At 30.7% G+C, this 18,963-nt stretch overlaps 2 protein-coding genes across 9 annotated transcripts; one reads left to right on the top strand and one right to left on the bottom strand.

Annotated features, from left to right (window-relative positions):
* The first annotated feature begins 2,638 nt into the window (after positions 1 to 2,638).
* INO (Plant-specific transcription factor YABBY family protein) lies at positions 2,639 to 4,126 on the top strand. The gene is made up of 6 exons (XM_079032594.1): positions 2,639 to 2,765; positions 2,893 to 3,030; positions 3,134 to 3,278; positions 3,477 to 3,525; positions 3,609 to 3,684; positions 3,818 to 4,126. Exons 1-6 carry the CDS (start codon positions 2,682 to 2,684, stop codon positions 3,923 to 3,925), a joined length of 600 nt encoding a protein of 199 aa, XP_078888720.1. The 5' UTR covers positions 2,639 to 2,681; the 3' UTR covers positions 3,926 to 4,126.
* A 9,476-nt stretch (positions 4,127 to 13,602) lies between these two features.
* Positions 13,603 to 16,897, bottom strand: LOC145091993 (BOI-related E3 ubiquitin-protein ligase 1-like). Of its 8 annotated transcripts, none has more exons than XM_079029856.1 (7): positions 16,737 to 16,897; positions 16,605 to 16,639; positions 16,295 to 16,354; positions 16,105 to 16,230; positions 15,254 to 15,396; positions 14,800 to 15,158; positions 13,603 to 14,201 (listed from the first exon to the last, which is right to left on the bottom strand). In XM_079029856.1, the coding sequence occupies exons 5-7, from the start codon at positions 15,357 to 15,359 to the stop codon at positions 13,695 to 13,697; spliced, it is 972 nt and encodes a 323-aa protein (XP_078885982.1). In that variant the 5' UTR covers positions 15,360 to 15,396; positions 16,105 to 16,230; positions 16,295 to 16,354; positions 16,605 to 16,639; positions 16,737 to 16,897; the 3' UTR covers positions 13,603 to 13,694. The 8 variants fall into 8 exon arrangements, with proteins under 8 accessions (XP_078885982.1, XP_078885978.1, XP_078885981.1 ...); XM_079029852.1 differs by having other exon boundaries at positions 15,254 to 15,392; positions 16,137 to 16,230; XM_079029855.1 differs by having other exon boundaries at positions 16,105 to 16,354.
* Between the last annotated feature and the right edge of the window lie 2,066 nt (positions 16,898 to 18,963).

Raw genomic sequence — 18,963 nt, 5'->3', positions numbered from 1 at the left:
AATTCAGTATTTTGATAACAATGTCAATTAAGGGAAAACTACCTCTTACCACAATGCACTGAAACAGTCTTGGTAGAAGGCTGCTTATTTAAAGAAAATATAGGATTTTCTGGAAAGGACACTGAAGCACTGAAAGCACTTAAACTACTACTTATTAAAGTTATTTGACTAAATGACACTAAATGCTTATGAACTCACCAGCATTTGTAAAAATGCTGATACTCGCTTTTCAAATAACTTGTAATCTCAGGTAAGCAATTAGACAGGTACATCCCCGTAGCTGCTGATGAAGATGGCCTAAGTACCTTGCTGCACTTTATATATGTTGCTTGTATTACTTTGACACTATGTAATGTAACCATGTAAAATTATTACTATTAATGCAATGTTTTGTTGTACTTTGATTACTATATGCATGTGTTGTGATACTTGACATGACGTCATCCACCCCAGAACGTTTCCGCCGTTCCGGTTTTGGGGTGTGACAATAAGCTAATAATCTCTCCATTCTCTTTCTGAAGGGCAATATCGTAATTTTTAATTTTTTGTAAACAAGGAACTAGAAATTAGGGTTGTAGGGGAGAGACTATTGCAGAAAAATGTTCCAAGAACGGTTGATGATTATGAGAAGATGATAAGAAGCTCTCCAAATAGCAGCTTTATCTGGATAAAATACATGACATTTTTCTCTCGTTGAATGAAGTTGAAAAGGGTCGATTAATGGCTGAAAGGTATAAATGTTCTTCATAGTTCATATCAAATATTATTTAAATTATGTAAATTTACATTGTTGCTACTTGATTGTGTTGTTTAGGGCTTTGAGGACAATTAAAATAAGAGAAGAGCCAGAGAAGCTAAATGTTTGGGTTGCTTACTTTAATTTAGAAAATGAATATGTATATGTATATTAATAAGTATATGTATATATACATATGCATATGCATATACTTATTTTTATTCATACGCAAATACTTATTTATATGCATATCTATATATTTATTCATATTTGTATGCATATACTTATTCTTATGCATATGCATATCCATATGCATCTACTTATTTATATGCATATACTTGTTCTTATGCATATATTTATTCTTATGCATATACTTATGTATATGTATATGTATATGTATATGTATATGTATATGTATATGTATATGTATACGCAGAAACATAATCATATGTATTTAATTATCATATGCGTATATATTTATTCTTACGCATATCCATATGTATATGTATATGCATATGCATATTCATATGCATATATTTATTCATATGTATATGTATATGCTTACTCTTATGTATACATATAGAAGTAATAAATATGTTTTTTTTAAATAAGCATATACACAAAAAAAATTATGAATATGCTTTAAAATGCATTTTTTTTTGAATTTTTTTAGTTACTAATTTCGAAATGTAAGGAACATCTTTACTGATTTAAAATTTAAAAAAAAAATAAAAAAAGTAAAAATAAATAAATAAAATATTTTTTTTTCCAAATAAGTAAAAATATACCTTATCTTTCAAAATTAAGATTTAAAAAAAGATTTTTTTCAAAAAAATGCATTTTAATGCATATTCATATTTTTTGTGCAAATATACATTTTCAAAAAAAAATGTCCATAAATACATGCATGTAATTTTTTTTTTGCAATTATCTTAAGATATATGTATCTACATACGTATGAAATTTGATACCTAAATTTAATATAGATAAAAAGTTTGTTGGTCTCATATATATATATATATATATATATATATATATATATATATATATATATATATATATATATATATATATATATATATATATATTAAAAGTGCCAATATATTAAAAGTCCTGATTAATATTATATGTCTCATATAATGTCATTTGTCAACATATTAATTATTAATTTTAAATTTTAAATTTTCCATCCTAATTACATTAAATTTTAATTTTAATTTTTTTTTTACTTTAATTGTATTAAATTAATAACATTAGATTAACAAATAAAATAAAATTAAAACAAATTATACGGTAGTATAACTTCATGTATTTATTTAAATCAATTATTATAATTATATATAACTATAAAAATATCTCTTAAATAATAATTTATTTAAAGTAATTGATTAATAGTTTTGATTTTTTAATATGAAAGTTTAAATAATTTTATAATTGTGGTTCTTACGGGTTATTCATTAAAAACCCAATAAACTTTTTTTCATAGCACATCCAAAAAAACCATGCAAATGTACATATGATGTATATATGGTAGGTGCCAAAGAAAATTATAAAACCTACTAGAAGTCTAATATAAACAAAACATTTGAAATACATAAATGTTGAGGATAAATTATTAAATCGGACATAATATGAACTCAAAAGCAATAGGAAGAAGCTAACAATAAAAAAATTTATGTATTTAATCAAAAAGAAGTCATTTTTGATAGTTCTATATCTAATATTATATACGTGACAACCACATATTCACTTTTCTCATATATATATATATATATATATATATATATATATATATATATATATATATATATATATATATATATATATATATATATATATATATATATATATATATATATATATATATATATGTTCGTGTTTATTCAAGTACACCATCCATCCTTCACGTTCACATCTCTATCTCTCTATCTTCTCTATCTAGGAAATGTCAACATTAAGCCATCTCTTTGACCTTCAGCAAGAACAAATTTGCTATGTTCAATGTGGGTTCTGCACCACTGTTTTGCTGGTAAACCCCTATGCATGTTAACTAAACCAAATTAGTGTTTACTAGCTGTGGCATTTCTATTCCGTTTGAGTTTTTATTTATTCTCATTCCCCACATGACAATTTATATTGTATCTATATGTCTACAGGTTAGTGTACCATGTAGCTGCTTATCCATGGTGGTTACAGTCAAGTGTGGCCATTGCGCAGGTCTCCTTTCAGTGAACATGATGAGATCCTCTTTTCTTCCTCTTCATCTGCTTCCTTCTATTAATAACCAAGAAGAGGTGTGTGTTTTTTTTTTCATTTTCTTTCAGTATATTATACTATCTTTATCATATGTATGCTGCATAGTATCGGTTTTATGAAATCTGCTTCTCTCAAATGAAGCCAACGGTGGAAGTTTGTAAAGAAGACGAAGAAGTAGCTAAACCACCAGTGAGCAAGCGTAGCTCTTCCCCTCTCATCTCAACATCCTCATCAGATGAAGACAACGAAGATGATCTTGTTTTAGTTAACCATGTTGTCAACAAGCGTAAAATTTACTTAAATCTTATTTATATACATTAAGAACTAGTCTTTAATTACCTTTCCGACATGATAAAACAATGTGTCTTTCCACACACAAGCCCCATATACCCATATCCTGATAAAGGAAAACACTGTCATCATTTAAATTACTTCAAATATTACTGTATCTTCCTGATGAGCTCAATTATGATTTTGTTTGCAGCCCCGGAAAAGAGGCAACGTGCTCCATCCGCATATAACAAATTCATCAAGTATAGTAGTACTCATTTAAGTTTATAATTTTTGGGTAGATACATGTAACTATGCTTCAACTCATGACTATGTGCATTATCAGAGAAGAGATCATAAGGCTGAAGACACAGCATCCCAACATTTCTCATAAGCTAGCCTTTAGTACAGCAGCCAAAAATGTATGCGTTCTATGAGTGTACATATATTTAAGGAAACAACCTAGTTAATAACAAACACACACACACACACATATACATACATACATATGATGATTATCATGAACTTAGTACGTGAATTTGATTCTTGTTTCAGTGGGCTCATTCACCACCAAGTCAACAGAACCAAGGAGAGAAATCAAAGGCTTCGGGTAATGAACCCACAGTGATGATTCAGGAGCTTGGTTCGGAGAAGCCTTCTTAAGTTAACACACTCATACAATGCAAGCCGAAGAACATGTTGCGGATTAGAGGCTAGCTAGTGACTAAGTAGTTATAAGTTTCGTTCTAATTATGGCCGGTGATAATTTCATTTGATTTGAAGCCTTAATTAATCTATAGCCAATTAACGTAACACCACCTTTAATTTAGATACCTCGAAAAATCAATATATGTTCTTTTTTCTTTTGCCTTTTGCTCATAATATATACGAGGTTTCAAGAACGTAGCCGATTCCTAGCCAAAACCACCCATGGACCTCGAGTGTGTGAGCAAGCTGTTCTTGTGTATATGACAACCATTTTTTATTTTGAGTTTATTGAATTATTCTATTGCTTTGGGCTTAAAAAATTTCTTGTGCTGTTTTGCACGATCATATTTCTTTTAAAGAATCTGATCGTGGTGAAAAACAGTTAAACTTTATAAGTTTACAGGAAAGAAAAAAAAAAAAAAAAAAAAAAAAAGGTAAGCCTCAGTTTTTGCTCATTAAACTATAGATACCTAGTCACTTTCATGCCACTAAATGAGAAGTTAGTGACATATTCCTACTAGCTAGCGTGGTATGAAAAGACGAAGATGATCGATTAAAGCTTAGTATAAGAGGAGTACTTTACCACAGAGATAGGAGCATGGCTTTCTGTTGCAAGAACTTGCAGGTTCCTTCACAAGGTAATGGTGTCTTATAATGGAAAGTATTGAAGGCATCCTCTTTAAGAAAAAAAAAGCCCTTTAAATGACATTTGTGTAACTGACCCCATTGAATTAAGAACCATTAGTTGTTCTTTCCATTTTAAGAAGATGTTTGGGGTTCAATAATGTGCATATTATTGATCTTCTTAGGCACGTAGTAGCTGGCTAGATGCTCTTGGGGTTTGGAGTACTTTGTGATTTAAGAGCTTCAGTTCTCGATTTAAGAGTGACAACTGCCTGACAAAACCTTCTTGTGCCATTTTTAAGTTGAACCAAAGTTGTTTCTTATTATTTTGTTTTAGAAATGGTTAGACAATCAAATATATCTAATTTTTGTATTTATTAATGTTGAGCATGTATATTTTTCTATAAACATACGCGGCCATTATTGGTTGTTAGACGAGCTATGGTTCGACAATATCAGTGTCAATATATACAATAGTCTTTGTGTCGAGGAAGTTTTGAGTTCGTTGAGAGTGAATAAATTCGAAAACTCTCAAAATCAAGTCTCCATACTTCGACATCACATCGACTAGTCGAGGAATGTTGGCATTAAAAGCACAACAGAAAACAGTAAAGTATGATGTTTAACTCGCATGTAATTTTATTGAAGTAAAATTGTAATCAATTACATGATCTTGTCAATTATATATGTTAAACAGAAAACAAATCAGAATATAACTAGGATTCCTAAATGTAATCAAACAAAATTTTCCATGTAAATAATTCCTTGTGGCTTAAGGAAAACTCTAGAACCTTGGACAACACTCCAAGTAATGTATGATTTGGACAAAACACGCCATCTTGCCATATCTGACTCAAATAATTCACCAACAATCACCCCATGAATTTCTAAGTCGAGGGTAATTCTTGCATGCCAAGCAACGATCTTATCTATGTGAACCTTATCCGAGCTAAGACCTTCGTAAATGGATATGCACATTGCTTGTCCCTGAAAACATGTTCAACCATCACTTATTCGTTTTCAACTCGCTCTCGAATGAAGTGATAACAAACTTGAATATGTTTGCTTCTTCCATGAAATACATGGTTCTTTGACAATGCAATTGTTGATTTGTTGACTATTCGAATCAACACCTTATGTTTCTTCATTCCTGTCAGCTCATCTAACAACTCTCTTATAACCAAACTGCCTGACATGCAGCTGTATTAGTTGCCATGAACTCAACTTCACACGAAGATAATGCTATTGTGCCTTGCTTCTAGGAGCACCAAGTGTTAGGTGAGTCACCAAGGTAGAAAACATGTCTTATTGTACTTCAACCATCATCTTATGATTGTTATCAATGTATACTAGCAAGCTCATATTTTTACTTCGTTTATATATTATCCCAAAAGATGTTGTACCACGCAAGTAACAAAGAATTTTCTTAATAGCACGTGTATGAGATTCTCTTCGACTTTGCATATAACGGCTAACTACTCCATTCGAATATGCTAAATCTGGATGTGTGTGCAAGAGATATCGTAAGCAACCCACTAGTTTCTGATAATGGGTAGCTTCAACTTTAGGTTCATCTTCAGCTTTAGACAGTTTTAGTCCCGGTTCCATAAGACATTGAGTTGAATTACAGTCTTCCATACCTTATTCTTTTAGAATTTTCATGATATAACTCTCTTGCTTTACCTTTACACAACCGTTTTCTTGCAATACTTCAATACCCAAGTAGCAAGTTAGTTCTCCAAGGTCTGACATTTCAAATTGCAATGCCATTAATTTCTTGAATTGATTTATAAACTCTAGACTTGTTCTCGTGACGAATAAATCATCTATATAAACCACAACAATTACATATTCTCCATTTGAAACATTTATATAAACCACATTTTCTTGCATGCATCGTTGAAAACCCATATTTTTCAAAGTATTATTAAGCTTCAAATTCCATTTTCTTGGAGATTGTCGAAGACCATATAAAGCTTTTTCCAATTTTAGACTTTTGTTTTTTCACCTCGCTTCCTAAAATATGAGTGGTTGTCGGTCATGTGGTTGCTCATACCATTGTCTAAGTACCAAATTTCATCTTCATCATCTTTTTCTACAATTTTTGGAGGGATATATTTTTCTTCGTTCAAGAACATCGTTTCTTGAATTGTATTCATCATAAAGAATGTCCCTTATTTATGATTTGTATCTCCTTCGTGTGTCTCATTAAGGTTTGCCTCATGGTTTTTGGTTCGATCCGGGTATCTTGAAGCGAAGTGTCTGTATTTATCACACCGGTAACATTGGATGTTTGAGAGATCTCTTTGTTTGCATTTTTCCCTTTTGCTTTTGATCTTTATAATTTTTAGAGGATTCTAAGTGACTGTGAGCTTGTGTGTTACCCCGACCTTGTCCTCTACCTTGATAATTTGAACCTCGACCTCTACCTCTTGATGGCTCGTTGTTTCTGTTGGATGATTCAGTTTTCGAATAGAGTAGCTTTGCTTGTGTTTCGGATTCTTTATCTTCTCCCTTGATTCTTTCTTCATAGGCTTTTAAGTGACCAACCACGTCTTCAAATCCTATCGTCTTAAGATCCAAGACTTGTTCAAGAGTTGCTACAATGTAAACAAATCGTCTAGGAAGGCTCGTAAGAAACTTCTTCACAAGTTTCTATTCTGTCATTACTTCTCCTAGCGAGGTAGATTTTGAAGCAAATCTCGATATTTTTGCAGCAAAATCATCTATTGAGTCGGTGTCGTGCATATTTATATTCTCGAACTCTATAGTCAACGTTTGGAGACTTGCTTCCTTTACTCGATCAGCCCTCAGATTTCATGTTTTTATTGCATCCTACATCTCTTTTCTAGTTTTTAGATTACCGATTGGAAGGATTAAGTCTTCCGGAATCAAATGAAACAATAACCCTTTCACAATGTTGTTCGTCTTCATGTCATCTAGTCCAAGATCAATCATATCTCAGACACTATGAATCCAGAATAACACCCCCATGTGCATCCTCCAGATGGTGTAATTTGTAGTCATAAGGGTTGGACACTATAAAAAATTAATGAAGTTGATTCCTTCATCGGTGGCTATGATTATTTTCCTCCTGTCATCACATATTGATTTTCGATCCTTCCTTACCTGTCAAATTGTTGATCAACATTTCTTGATAACTGGCTCAAGGTGAATGGTTCTGCTATTATCGAGTGATCCAACTCGTGAAACCCACTACAAGAAAAGGAAATTGATTGTTCACTGATTTGTTTTTTTATCAGGTTCCCCATATGAGTTCTCTCTCTGATCTCGAATAAGAAAAAATAGATGGTAGGTCTTTGGTTTCCATACGAACAGAAAAAATCAGGAAAAGGTTCCTCTTCTGTCGCAAATTCAGGAGAACAGAAATCGAACATGAGAACTTCTTTCTTTTGTTGCAAATTCACCTTCTAACGCAAGGCTTTGGTTTGTAGGCTTAGGTTCACCACACAATGTGAGTTGCTCTGATACCAATTAAAAAGCACAACAGAAAACAATAAAATATGATGCCTAACTTGCATGTAATTTTATTGAAGTAAAACTGACTCAAAACTCCAATATGAATAATCGATTACAGGATCTTATCAACTATATATGTTGAACAGAAAACACATCAGAATATAACTAGGATTTCTAAATGTAATCAAACATAATTTCCATATAAAGGATTCTTTATAGCTTAAGGAAAAATCTGAAACCTTGGAAAACACTCCAAGTAATGTATGATCTAGACAGAACATGCCATCTTGCCATATCCGACTTGGATAATTTGCCAACACGCATACCACAACAAATCGTCTTTTTGTGTTTTTTTTTAGATTGAGGGATTGCCACAATAAGAATTAGACATAGAAGATTATAGTGTCGTCACTGGCATGTTTTTTAGAGCAGTTGGTGTTAGACCATCCTTTGATTATAATGACTGTAACACAAGCAACAATTATAACTTTTCTTTTAGGATGACTTCTATTTTTTTTCTAACCATAGCGAAATTGTAAGGGATATATTGTTTTGTTCTAACCATTTTTTCCAAAATGGACTCCTATTCCAACTTTTTTTATAACCATTTCGTCTCTAAGTTTGAATTTGTTACCATTTGGGTCTCTAAGGACATTTCTTTCCTTTCTAATTTTACATATAATTGTTATTAAATTTAATTCAAAAATTTTAATACACTATTTTCGGGTAGCAACAAGTTCATACCTCAAAAACACAAAAACACTGATGTTGCACTTACCAAGTATATCGCTAGAAAGATACTAGTTAGTAGTTTATTAACATACTAGTTTATAACCCGTGAGAACCACGGTTATAAAATTAATTAAACTTTCATAATAAAAACTCAAAATTATTAATCAATTATTTCAAAAAAAATATTAATTAAGAGATATTTTTTAGTTATATAAAATTATAATCGTTGATTTAAATAAATACATGAAATTATATCACCTTATAATATATATTAAATTTATGTAACTTTTTATTTTATTGTTATTAATTTAATGTAATTAGAATGTGAAATTTAAAATCTAAAATGAAAAATCAATTATTAATTTAATGTAATTGGAGTAGAAAATTTAAAATTCAAAATTTGAAATGAAGAATTAATAGATTGACATGTAGTATCATAGGTTACATAATATTAATAAATATTTTTAATATTATAACACTTGTCAATAAGAAAATAAATTTATTCATTTATTAGAATAGGGAGATATGTATACTACATATGAGGAAGTCTAGAAAGTTGAATGATGCTACAAGAGCTTTATATGGAAACAAATTACAAGACAAGAACCGACAAACAAAGACCAATAACATACATAAAGAGTTAGTTTTGTTATATAATGATTAACAAGTGCAAAATAAATCAGCAAAGAGTGTTAAATAACTTAAGAACCATAAGAAGAAAAGTATTTGAGAGAGAAACAATGTTTTAAAAACTGGTTTTTTAGTTAAACCGATATGGTTACCGGTTTTCGGTTCAACCGAATTTTTAGTTGAATCGGTATGGTGACTGATTTTCCGGTTGAACCGGTATGGTAACCGGTTTCCGGTTCAACCGGTTTTTGTAATTTTCATTTTTTTTACCTATTTTTCTACATATATGTAGACATCTACAAATTACCTTAAAAATGCACATTAAAAACATTAAAAATAAAATAAAGTATAATACATAAACAAAATACAGTTTTTGATGAATACAAACGTATTAAAAAAACTTTATATATGATGTGTTTTTACTCAAAAAAAAAAATCTAAAATTGATGTGAAAAAAAACTAGGTTTTGTATAAAAATGGTTCATTTGTATGTGTTTTTTTTTTAATTTTACCGGTTTAAACGGTTTAATATAACTGGTTCAACCGGATTTTTGAAAAAAACGGCTGGTTCAGTTTATAAATAGACATAAAACCGGTGTTAGATGAAACGCTTCTTTCTCTAGCTTCCAGTCCAACCGGTTTGACCGGCCGGTTCAAATCGGTTTTTAAAACATTGTAGACAAACGTTGTTGAATTGAAATTGCATGCATTATGGACAAGTATTTAGTTATCCTACGATAACCTATTTATACACTAAGGTGGTATGGTATTTTAGAGATAATATAGTTTCTTGAGTAAATTACAGTTTTGGTCCTTATAGTTTGGTTAGATTCGTAATTTCAGTCTAATCTTCGAAAATTTAACAAGATCTATCCTTATGGTTTAAAGAAATTTCACTGCACATCTTTAATCCATTTATAAAGACTATTTTACCTTTGTGTGTGTGTGTGCGTGTGTATATATATATATATATATATATATATATATATATATATATATATATATATATATATATATATATATAAGGTTAGCTCATCTGAAATCATCATATTTTGTGAGAAATGGGGACGTAATCCTAGCCGTTTATTTTGGAGATAAAAAAATATTTTTAAAATGCAAAATAAATGAAACTTTTAGAATTTTTTTAAATAATATTTTTGTCATTTATATTATCAAAATAAAAAAAAATAATAATAATAAATAAAAGAAATAAAAAGTAAATAAAAAAATTATCGTTTTTTCCAAATATACGAATATTCTAATAGAATATTATTCTGTAAATATTCAAATCGAATTTTTAAAATAGTAGAATATTCTAGTAGAATATTAAACTATACATATTTAAAAAATTCTAACAAAATATTATAATATTCTAACAAATCTATTAATTATGGTAGAATATTAGAATATTTTAACATATTTACCAATTTTAGCAGAATATTAAATATTCTAACATTCTAAAAATTCAATTTGATTATTTACAGCGTGATATTCTATTAGAATATTTTACATATATTTTGAAAAAAAAAACGCTAATTTTTTTTTTTGATAAATTAAACAACGAAAATAAGATTTAAAAATTTATTTCAGAATTTTCCTTTTATTTTGCATTTTACTTGTTTTATTTTTTATTTTTGAGTTGCTAAAATCGTGTCCCCATGTCTCAAATATATATATATATATATATATATATATATATATATATATATATATATATATATATATATATATATATATATATATATATATGAGTTCTAATGAAAACAAATAACTAAGGCAAGAATATTAATATATAGGCTAACCGAAATTCGAAAACGTGTTTCAAGTTATATAATTGCTAATTGGAAACTATATAACTCAAAAATGAACAAAATTTCTAAAAATAAAAAATAAACTCGAAAACGTTGACACATGTGTGTGAGTTATATGAATTTTGATTAGCATTAGTTGTTCGAAATAAAATTGTTAAAAAATTTTCAAAACTAAATAAACTGAACTCGAAGTCATTGACACTCGTTTCGAATTCCAGTTAGTGTATACAATAACCCTATTCAAATAAATAATTTTTTTACCGAATATGTGTTAATCATATTCACATTTAAAAAAGTTTTTTATATTTTTTATATAAAAAATTTTATAAAAAGCTTTACAAAAATATAAAAAAATACAAAACATTAAAAAATATATTCGAACAAAGCATCAAAATAAAGACAATAAATGTTTTTAAAAAAACGTCAAAAAAATATAAACAAAAAAACATTAAAAAATATATTCGAATAAAATTTCAAAAAGATTTAAATCATAAAAAAATATAAATCAATAAAATAAAATATAACCGGAAAAATATAAATGAATTAAACAATTGTGTGTGTGTGTGTGTGTGTGTATATATATATATATATATATATATATATATATATATATATATATATATATATATATAAGGGTAAAATGATCTTTTTAAAGAACTAAGGGTGTGCAATGCAATTTCTTTAAACCTCAGGGATACATCTTGTCGAACTTTCAAAAGTTAGACTGAAAGTACGAATCTGACAAACCATAAGGACCAAAACTGTAATTTACTCTTGTTTCTTTTTACAAATAGTACGTTGACAAATATAAATTAAATATATTTCTATGTTTTGTTCCTGTTTATATAAAATAATCACATGAACAATACTGGATTTGTTTCTGTCTTTGAATCTTTTTCACGACTCGATAGATAATTTGATAAACCAATGATTTTTTTCCCATGTTTCAGAATACGGTTAACCAACATGTTAACTAATCGATTACGATAAATTGGATCTGATTTTGCAGTTTTTTCTTCTACAATACCTCGACGTGACATGAGCGTGAAAAAGGTTCAAGAATCGGTTTTCTTTTTATAAGTGCTAAAATCACTTATTTTGGCTTTTTTACTCCATATGGTAGGGTGGATCTATAAAGATATGAAAGATCTCCCTCCAAGCCGTACATAGGACTTTCATCGAATATGGTTTTCCGCAGAATTCTATACGTATCTATGAGATCGAGTATGGAATTCTGTTTACTCACTTTAAATTGAGTATCCCTTCCCTCATTTTCCTGCTAGGATTGGAAATCTTGTATTTTACATATCCATACGATTGAGTCCTTGGGTTTTCGAAATAGTGTAAAAAGAAGTGCTTCAAATCATTGTTATTTGACTCGGACTTCGGACTTGTTCTAAAAAGTTGAGGTTTTTCAAATCTTTTTTTTTTTCTTTTAATCATTCTCTTGGTTTGAATACTTGTTTTGATCTGGTGAGTAGAAAGATGAGTAGGAACAAAAATATAAAAGAATATTTGATTTCTACGTTGACAAAAGATATTGTCATATCTTCTAAAGTTGTCCTATTACAAAGTAAAACTAAAAGTCAACTAAAAGATTCTATAAATGGATGTCTTTTGGCATACACATCTTCCATCTTCGGCTACTTGAAATGGAAGGTTTGTGGGATGGTTCAATATGGTCCTTTTTTTGGTAGAGTAACAATCTCCCCCTATGTGACTTTTGTTGGACCACGGATAATCAATCATAAAGTCCTTGATTTATATTACCCAATTCGTACAGCTAGCCATCATTCAATCTCTCTGATAATCTTGTTCCTCGTATCTTCTAAAGCCTTCTTGGATCTTTAAGCCAAATCAATTATTGCGTCAAGGAATTCATAGTGACCGAGGTGTTTCTTTATTAACCAGAAGAAGATCCTGCATCTTTATCTTCAATAAAGACGATCCCAAGTTCAGGGTCATCTGTTGGTCCTTCGATTCATTCCAAGTGCCAGTACCGATCAATGTATTTAGGTTCATCCTCGAAATAAGTAAATAATTATTCATCATTGTTGGTACCATAGATGAGATATGTCAAGAAGCTCTTGACCAAAAGAAGTTGAAAAAACAAAACGTCATGAGAGAGTGAGAGGCTTATGTTGAAGAGGTGTGTCTATTGTGTAGAGATGAAAGAAATAATATTTCTTCAACATGTTAAGGATCATTTGAATATATATATATATATATATATATATATATATATATATATATATATATATATATATATATATATATATATATATATATATATATATATATATATATATATATATATATATATATATATATAAGTTTCTGTTAAACGCATATATATACCAGAACACTCGATATACAAATAAACAAATAAACAAAGGTTATATGTGTGGATGATTTTTTTTCATTTTATAAGTTAAAAGTTTCTCCTTTCACGACAGGTAGACTTCCACACTAACAGTTTTAACTACCTGGCAAACGGGACACACACTTGTAAAACTATCACAATCTTTACACAAACTCAGGTGTCTACATGGCATTACCAAAACCGACACCTCTTTTGTTCTGCATGCCTTGCAAGTAGTAGTAGTATGGTTTTTAGGATCCATAGATGATACCGCATCATTATCGTTTTCAAGATCCGTGTCTCCAAATCCTTCTTTGATTTGGTTATCATTTCCTTGAGCAAGTGCTTGGTGGAGGTTTGTTTTCAATATGTTAACCATGGACTCGTTGTACTTTGCTCTGTAGTGCCAATTTTGAGCTTCATTTGCCACGTGTTTTATTCTTTCCACAAGTTCTTTGTTTTTGCGGTTTATGGTTTGGATCTCGTGTTCTTTCTCGCGTACTTTATTGGCTACCCCTTTCTCTATGGCAGCCAAGAATGAAGCCATGTGTCTCTGCCTTATGTCCCTCATCCCTTTCAACATGTTTTCTTCCTGTTATTGTTAATTTCCAAAAAGGGTTAATACACAAATAATGTACAGACTCATATTATTATAGTAAATTAAGTGTTTCGTCCACTTTGTGTTGAAAAAATGCCCCTATGGTTTCATTGGCCAACACATGTGAAATGACCCAAATAATCTATCAAATATCATAAAAAGGGTAAAATACTCTTTTTACATGGGTTAACCAAAAACCCGTATCAATTTATTATTTTCACCTTATATGATAACAGCATTTGTGACAAGACCTGGAAGGGACTAAAAAAGTTTTCTAGAACAAGGAGGGCATTTACGTCTTTTGCATTTACAAAAATCCGAGAGTGGGATAATGCCCCACCTTTTTGGCAGCAATAAAAAAAATTGCAAGGTCATGCCATCCAAAACGCAGTACAAGCTGTTGCTTTGAGTCCCTAACACATGTCAAATGACTATTTTGCCCATATCTATACATGACAGATCACTGGGGTTGCATTAACTAGAAAAGGTTTCAAGGTATCAATGATGAAGAACAAGAGGGCATTTACGTCTTTTTTTTTCAGTAGGAACAGAGAAATGCAATTTTCAATATTTGGTCCCAAGGAAATAGTACCTGGATCATAATGTATCTTTCAAATTCATCTTTGTGTCGATCAAGTTCAGTTGTGATGCTATCACCAAAAGAAGACATGATTGATGGTGCTAATGTCATACTTGCACTTGCTGAAGTGATGGAAGAGTTGCGTTCCTCATCATCATATGATAACTTTAAACCAGTTGATACATGGTGTGGGTTTGGGATGGTTGAAGGGGGGTTAATATCCTCATTATAAAAACTATGATTCAATGAAATCTGAAGCTTTTTCTGCATAAGGTTATTAGCCTCAGTTTCCCTTGGTCGTTTGTTGGGTCGAAAAACAGGACTATTTTGATCTCTTGCTGAATAATTTACTTGATCAACATTACATGCAACTGACAATATGGAAATTCAAAAAGATCAGATGAATGTCAATAAGTTTGAAAAATAAAGAATTTTTGAATCTTGTTTTAGAAGGATAGAAATTTACCATTTCCAAATAGTTGCAATTGGTTTGATGTGTTTGAAGGGTATTGGAAAAGGTTCTCATCAACAAAGACAGGGATTAATGAATTGCTGTTACTTCCTCCCAACATGTTCTTTAAATGATTTATACAAAGACAATCCACCTATAAAAGAATAATGGAAAAAAGAATTAGATTTTGGAATGCTACAAGTTGCCAATGCCACCAAAAGTAATGCCCTTTACACTATACAACAAATTTATGCACCCAATAACATAAGATTCCCACACTACTTCAGAGAATATGTTTCCAATCAAGAATAGTGATATATGATATAAAGAACTTAAAAGGATACCAAGCTAAGAATGGGAGCAATAATGTATGTTTCCAATTTGTACACAATGATGTATTTTATTGGTTCCTAAAGAATGAATGCTTATCAACATAAAAAGACAGTTGTTATTCAATCAAGTGAGGCAACAAGACAGATGTTGAAATTTTGTGGGAGTAAATTTACCCAAGTCAAGCCAAAATTCACAATTTTGGATGAACAACAACGGCCAGTTACTTACAAAGTGACGACTCCACTAAAAAGCAACTATTCCATGTGCCTTAATAGTGTGATACACAGCACTACATTGACACAGAACTAACAAGCAAGGAATAAACTTGCAACAAATGGGCGTCATGATCATCTTTATTGGGTTAAATACACAAGTTGGATGAGGGGGACACCAACAAGTGACAAGAATCTATATTTGCAGCATATATTCAACTACAAAAAGAGAGATTGATGATCAAGTCTACAACTATGAAATCTTGATTATAAACCAAAATGATGATTAGTTCCAGTAGAATACTTTAATGAAATATCTATTTAATTAAGGAAGGCTAAACAGGCGCACATACATATCTCCTATGATTCTTATCCATGTATGATTTCTTGAGCCAAAACCCAGATATGAACCCTAGAAATTAGAATCCTAACAGTCACGTCCTCAACCTTCAAAATTTCCAAGCGTAAGCCCTTCATCAAGTCGAAAACATTCACCAACGAACTATCTTACCTACTGGATTCAACACCAATCCAGCACTCCTTCCAACTCCCGGAAATCCACAGAAAACCACTACATGATAAATCTCAAAAACACATAAAACTCGCACTACGAAAAGAAAGTACATGATCGAAAACTTCTCATAGTAAAAACAACAAATCAAACAGTAAACTCAAACAAAATTCAGAATTGAAACAAAAAACCAAACGTAACACAAAGTATTGTAACTTATAACCAGATGATGAATCTACTTACATCATCAATTACACGAAAACCAAAGCAATCAATCAGTTAACAAAACAACGCACAAATCGAAAATTACCTCAACGACAACCACCGCGAAAACTTCAATCGATCCTGCAAATTCACAAACCAAACAATCTATACATCATTACTCGAATCACTTCAAAAACTCAAATCCAGAACAAAAATCCATCTGAAAAGGAGAATATACCTGGAGTTCATGAGTGATGAGAGAGAGAGGGAGAGAGAGAGAGAGAGAGAGAGAGAGAGAGAGAGAGAAAGGTTAGATGAGATAAACAGATAATTGATCGGTGCGGTGGTGGTGGTTACGCAAACGGGGGTGATGGATGGATGGATGGACGTTGAGACATAAATATTAAAATGCGCCTTCACTTCTTCTTATAACGTATTTTCTTTTAATTTAATTTTCCTGACAAAAAAAAAAAAAAAGTAAAGGCGGGGAAATACGTAGAGAGTGTGGGGCCCAGGGAACACGCGACCCAGCAAATTTCTGGAATCACGCCCCCTACTCCTCGATCCACCGGATCTTTCTCTACTAAAATTACGTAATTGCCCTTGGATACACACATCTGATAATATAATTATGTTTTCAAAGATCTACTAAAATCTTCCTCTTTTTTTCTGCAATCCAATTTAATTATATCTGTGTATTTTCGTTTTCTCTACCAAATTTGATTTCAAGAATGGACGGCTATTCTTAATAATATTGTAAGTAAATCAAAGCTTTCATCATTACTCATATTGGTAGAAATTTTAAATTAGTAAATAATGCCTAAAACTAAAGGCAAAATTGTTACATATCTAGCAAATTTTTAAATCACTTCTATGAGAAAAACAATAAATTCATTTAATGCCTTGATAGAGTTTCTCCTAATTTAATCGGTCAAAACAAAATGATACATAAAATAAACTTTTTTGTTCTAAAATTAATAAAATTGTTAAATATGCACACATTTAATGATACCTATTAACTGCTTATTTCTACAACGACATAAATGACTTATAATTTGTAATGAATATCAATGAAAAATATTATTATAGTTTTAAATTCTTTTTAATAAGGAAATGTTGGAGACTTGGAGAGATATAAAATTTATGAAAAAACGAGGAAAAACGATGAATAGGTTTCTGGAGGTTATGGATATAGTTTTATTGCAAATTAAACATAAATATTATATTGATAAAAATATTGATTATCTAGAAATAAACTGTTATGATAAGTTTGTATCTGCTATTTATTGTAACTTTATTTTATAATAATATTATTAGAAATTACTGATGTAGGATAGGAAACTAGTGGAGGGTATTTATGTCAATGCCTTGAAAATAGCGGTGGTCGGTCCGATGCCCGGGAACGGATGACAATGTTGAACAGAACACAAGGAAGGAAGGGGTGGGCCCCGCATTCTTGTTTTTGGCGGGTAAATGCTGGCGGATGAGAAAACGACGACCCATAATATTTGGTTTTTCTCTTTTATACCCTTTTTGCGGACAACCTTTTCTTTACATCAAAAGTCCCCCCCCCCTCCGCTATGATCGTTTGACACTTCGATCCTTTTAGTTTGTTCATTTGATATTTTTGATAGATTTGTATATAATAATTTTTTTTTTCATACATAAGACTAAACGGTGTGGCTTTGGGAAAGGATTCGGTATGATCGGCGAACACTCGGTCAAGCCCTCGGCATGCCGAGCTCGACTCGGCAACTCGGCGGAAATATACCGATGAGAGAGAGTAAAAGTATGGGGTTTGGATATTAATTAGGGTTGGAAATTTGGATCTACAGAAAAAAAAACTCATTCCAGTCGTTGAAGGAAGAAGACAACCGGACTTATAAAACTACATCTTATAATTCATTTATTGTTCATTTAATTATTATCGTACAATGACTGAGATGACAAACAGGCAACAAGCTGCGCCGTTAAACCTTTTTTGAAATATCTCCTCAAATCGGACTTCAAGAAATTGCATAACTAGAGATGGCAATGGGGGCGGGGAACACAGGGGACCCCAATCCCCATCCCCATCCTCGAATCCTCATTCCAATCCCATCCTCATCCCCATCCTTATCAAGGAATATAAATAAACCCTCATCCCCACCCCCAACATCCCCACCCCCAACGGGGACTGGGGATTCCCAACGGGGAACGAGGATTTCTTTTTCTCTTTTAACATGCAAACTTTTACATAAGAAAAAACTCTATATTTCAATTTCACCAGCATAAGTTTAAAGATTTTATAAAATATATAAGTACCCATAAATTGCAGAAAAAATATAAATAAATTTTCTACCAAATTTAAATACATATATGAAAAATCAAATAGAAAAAATTATCAGATTGATATTTAAGGTAAAATAAATCAACCAAAGAGAAAAAATATATATACACGAGTTTAAATTAGATAAAAGAAAAAG

This window comes from Lactuca serriola, chromosome 3 (genome assembly GCF_051521515.1).
Source record: "Lactuca serriola cultivar US96UC23 chromosome 3, Lser_US96UC23_V15, whole genome shotgun sequence".
Classification (NCBI taxonomy): Eukaryota; Viridiplantae; Streptophyta; class Magnoliopsida; order Asterales; family Asteraceae; genus Lactuca; species Lactuca serriola.
Note: the sequence above shows the minus strand (reverse complement) of the source record. Positions and strands in the feature narration are given on the sequence as shown.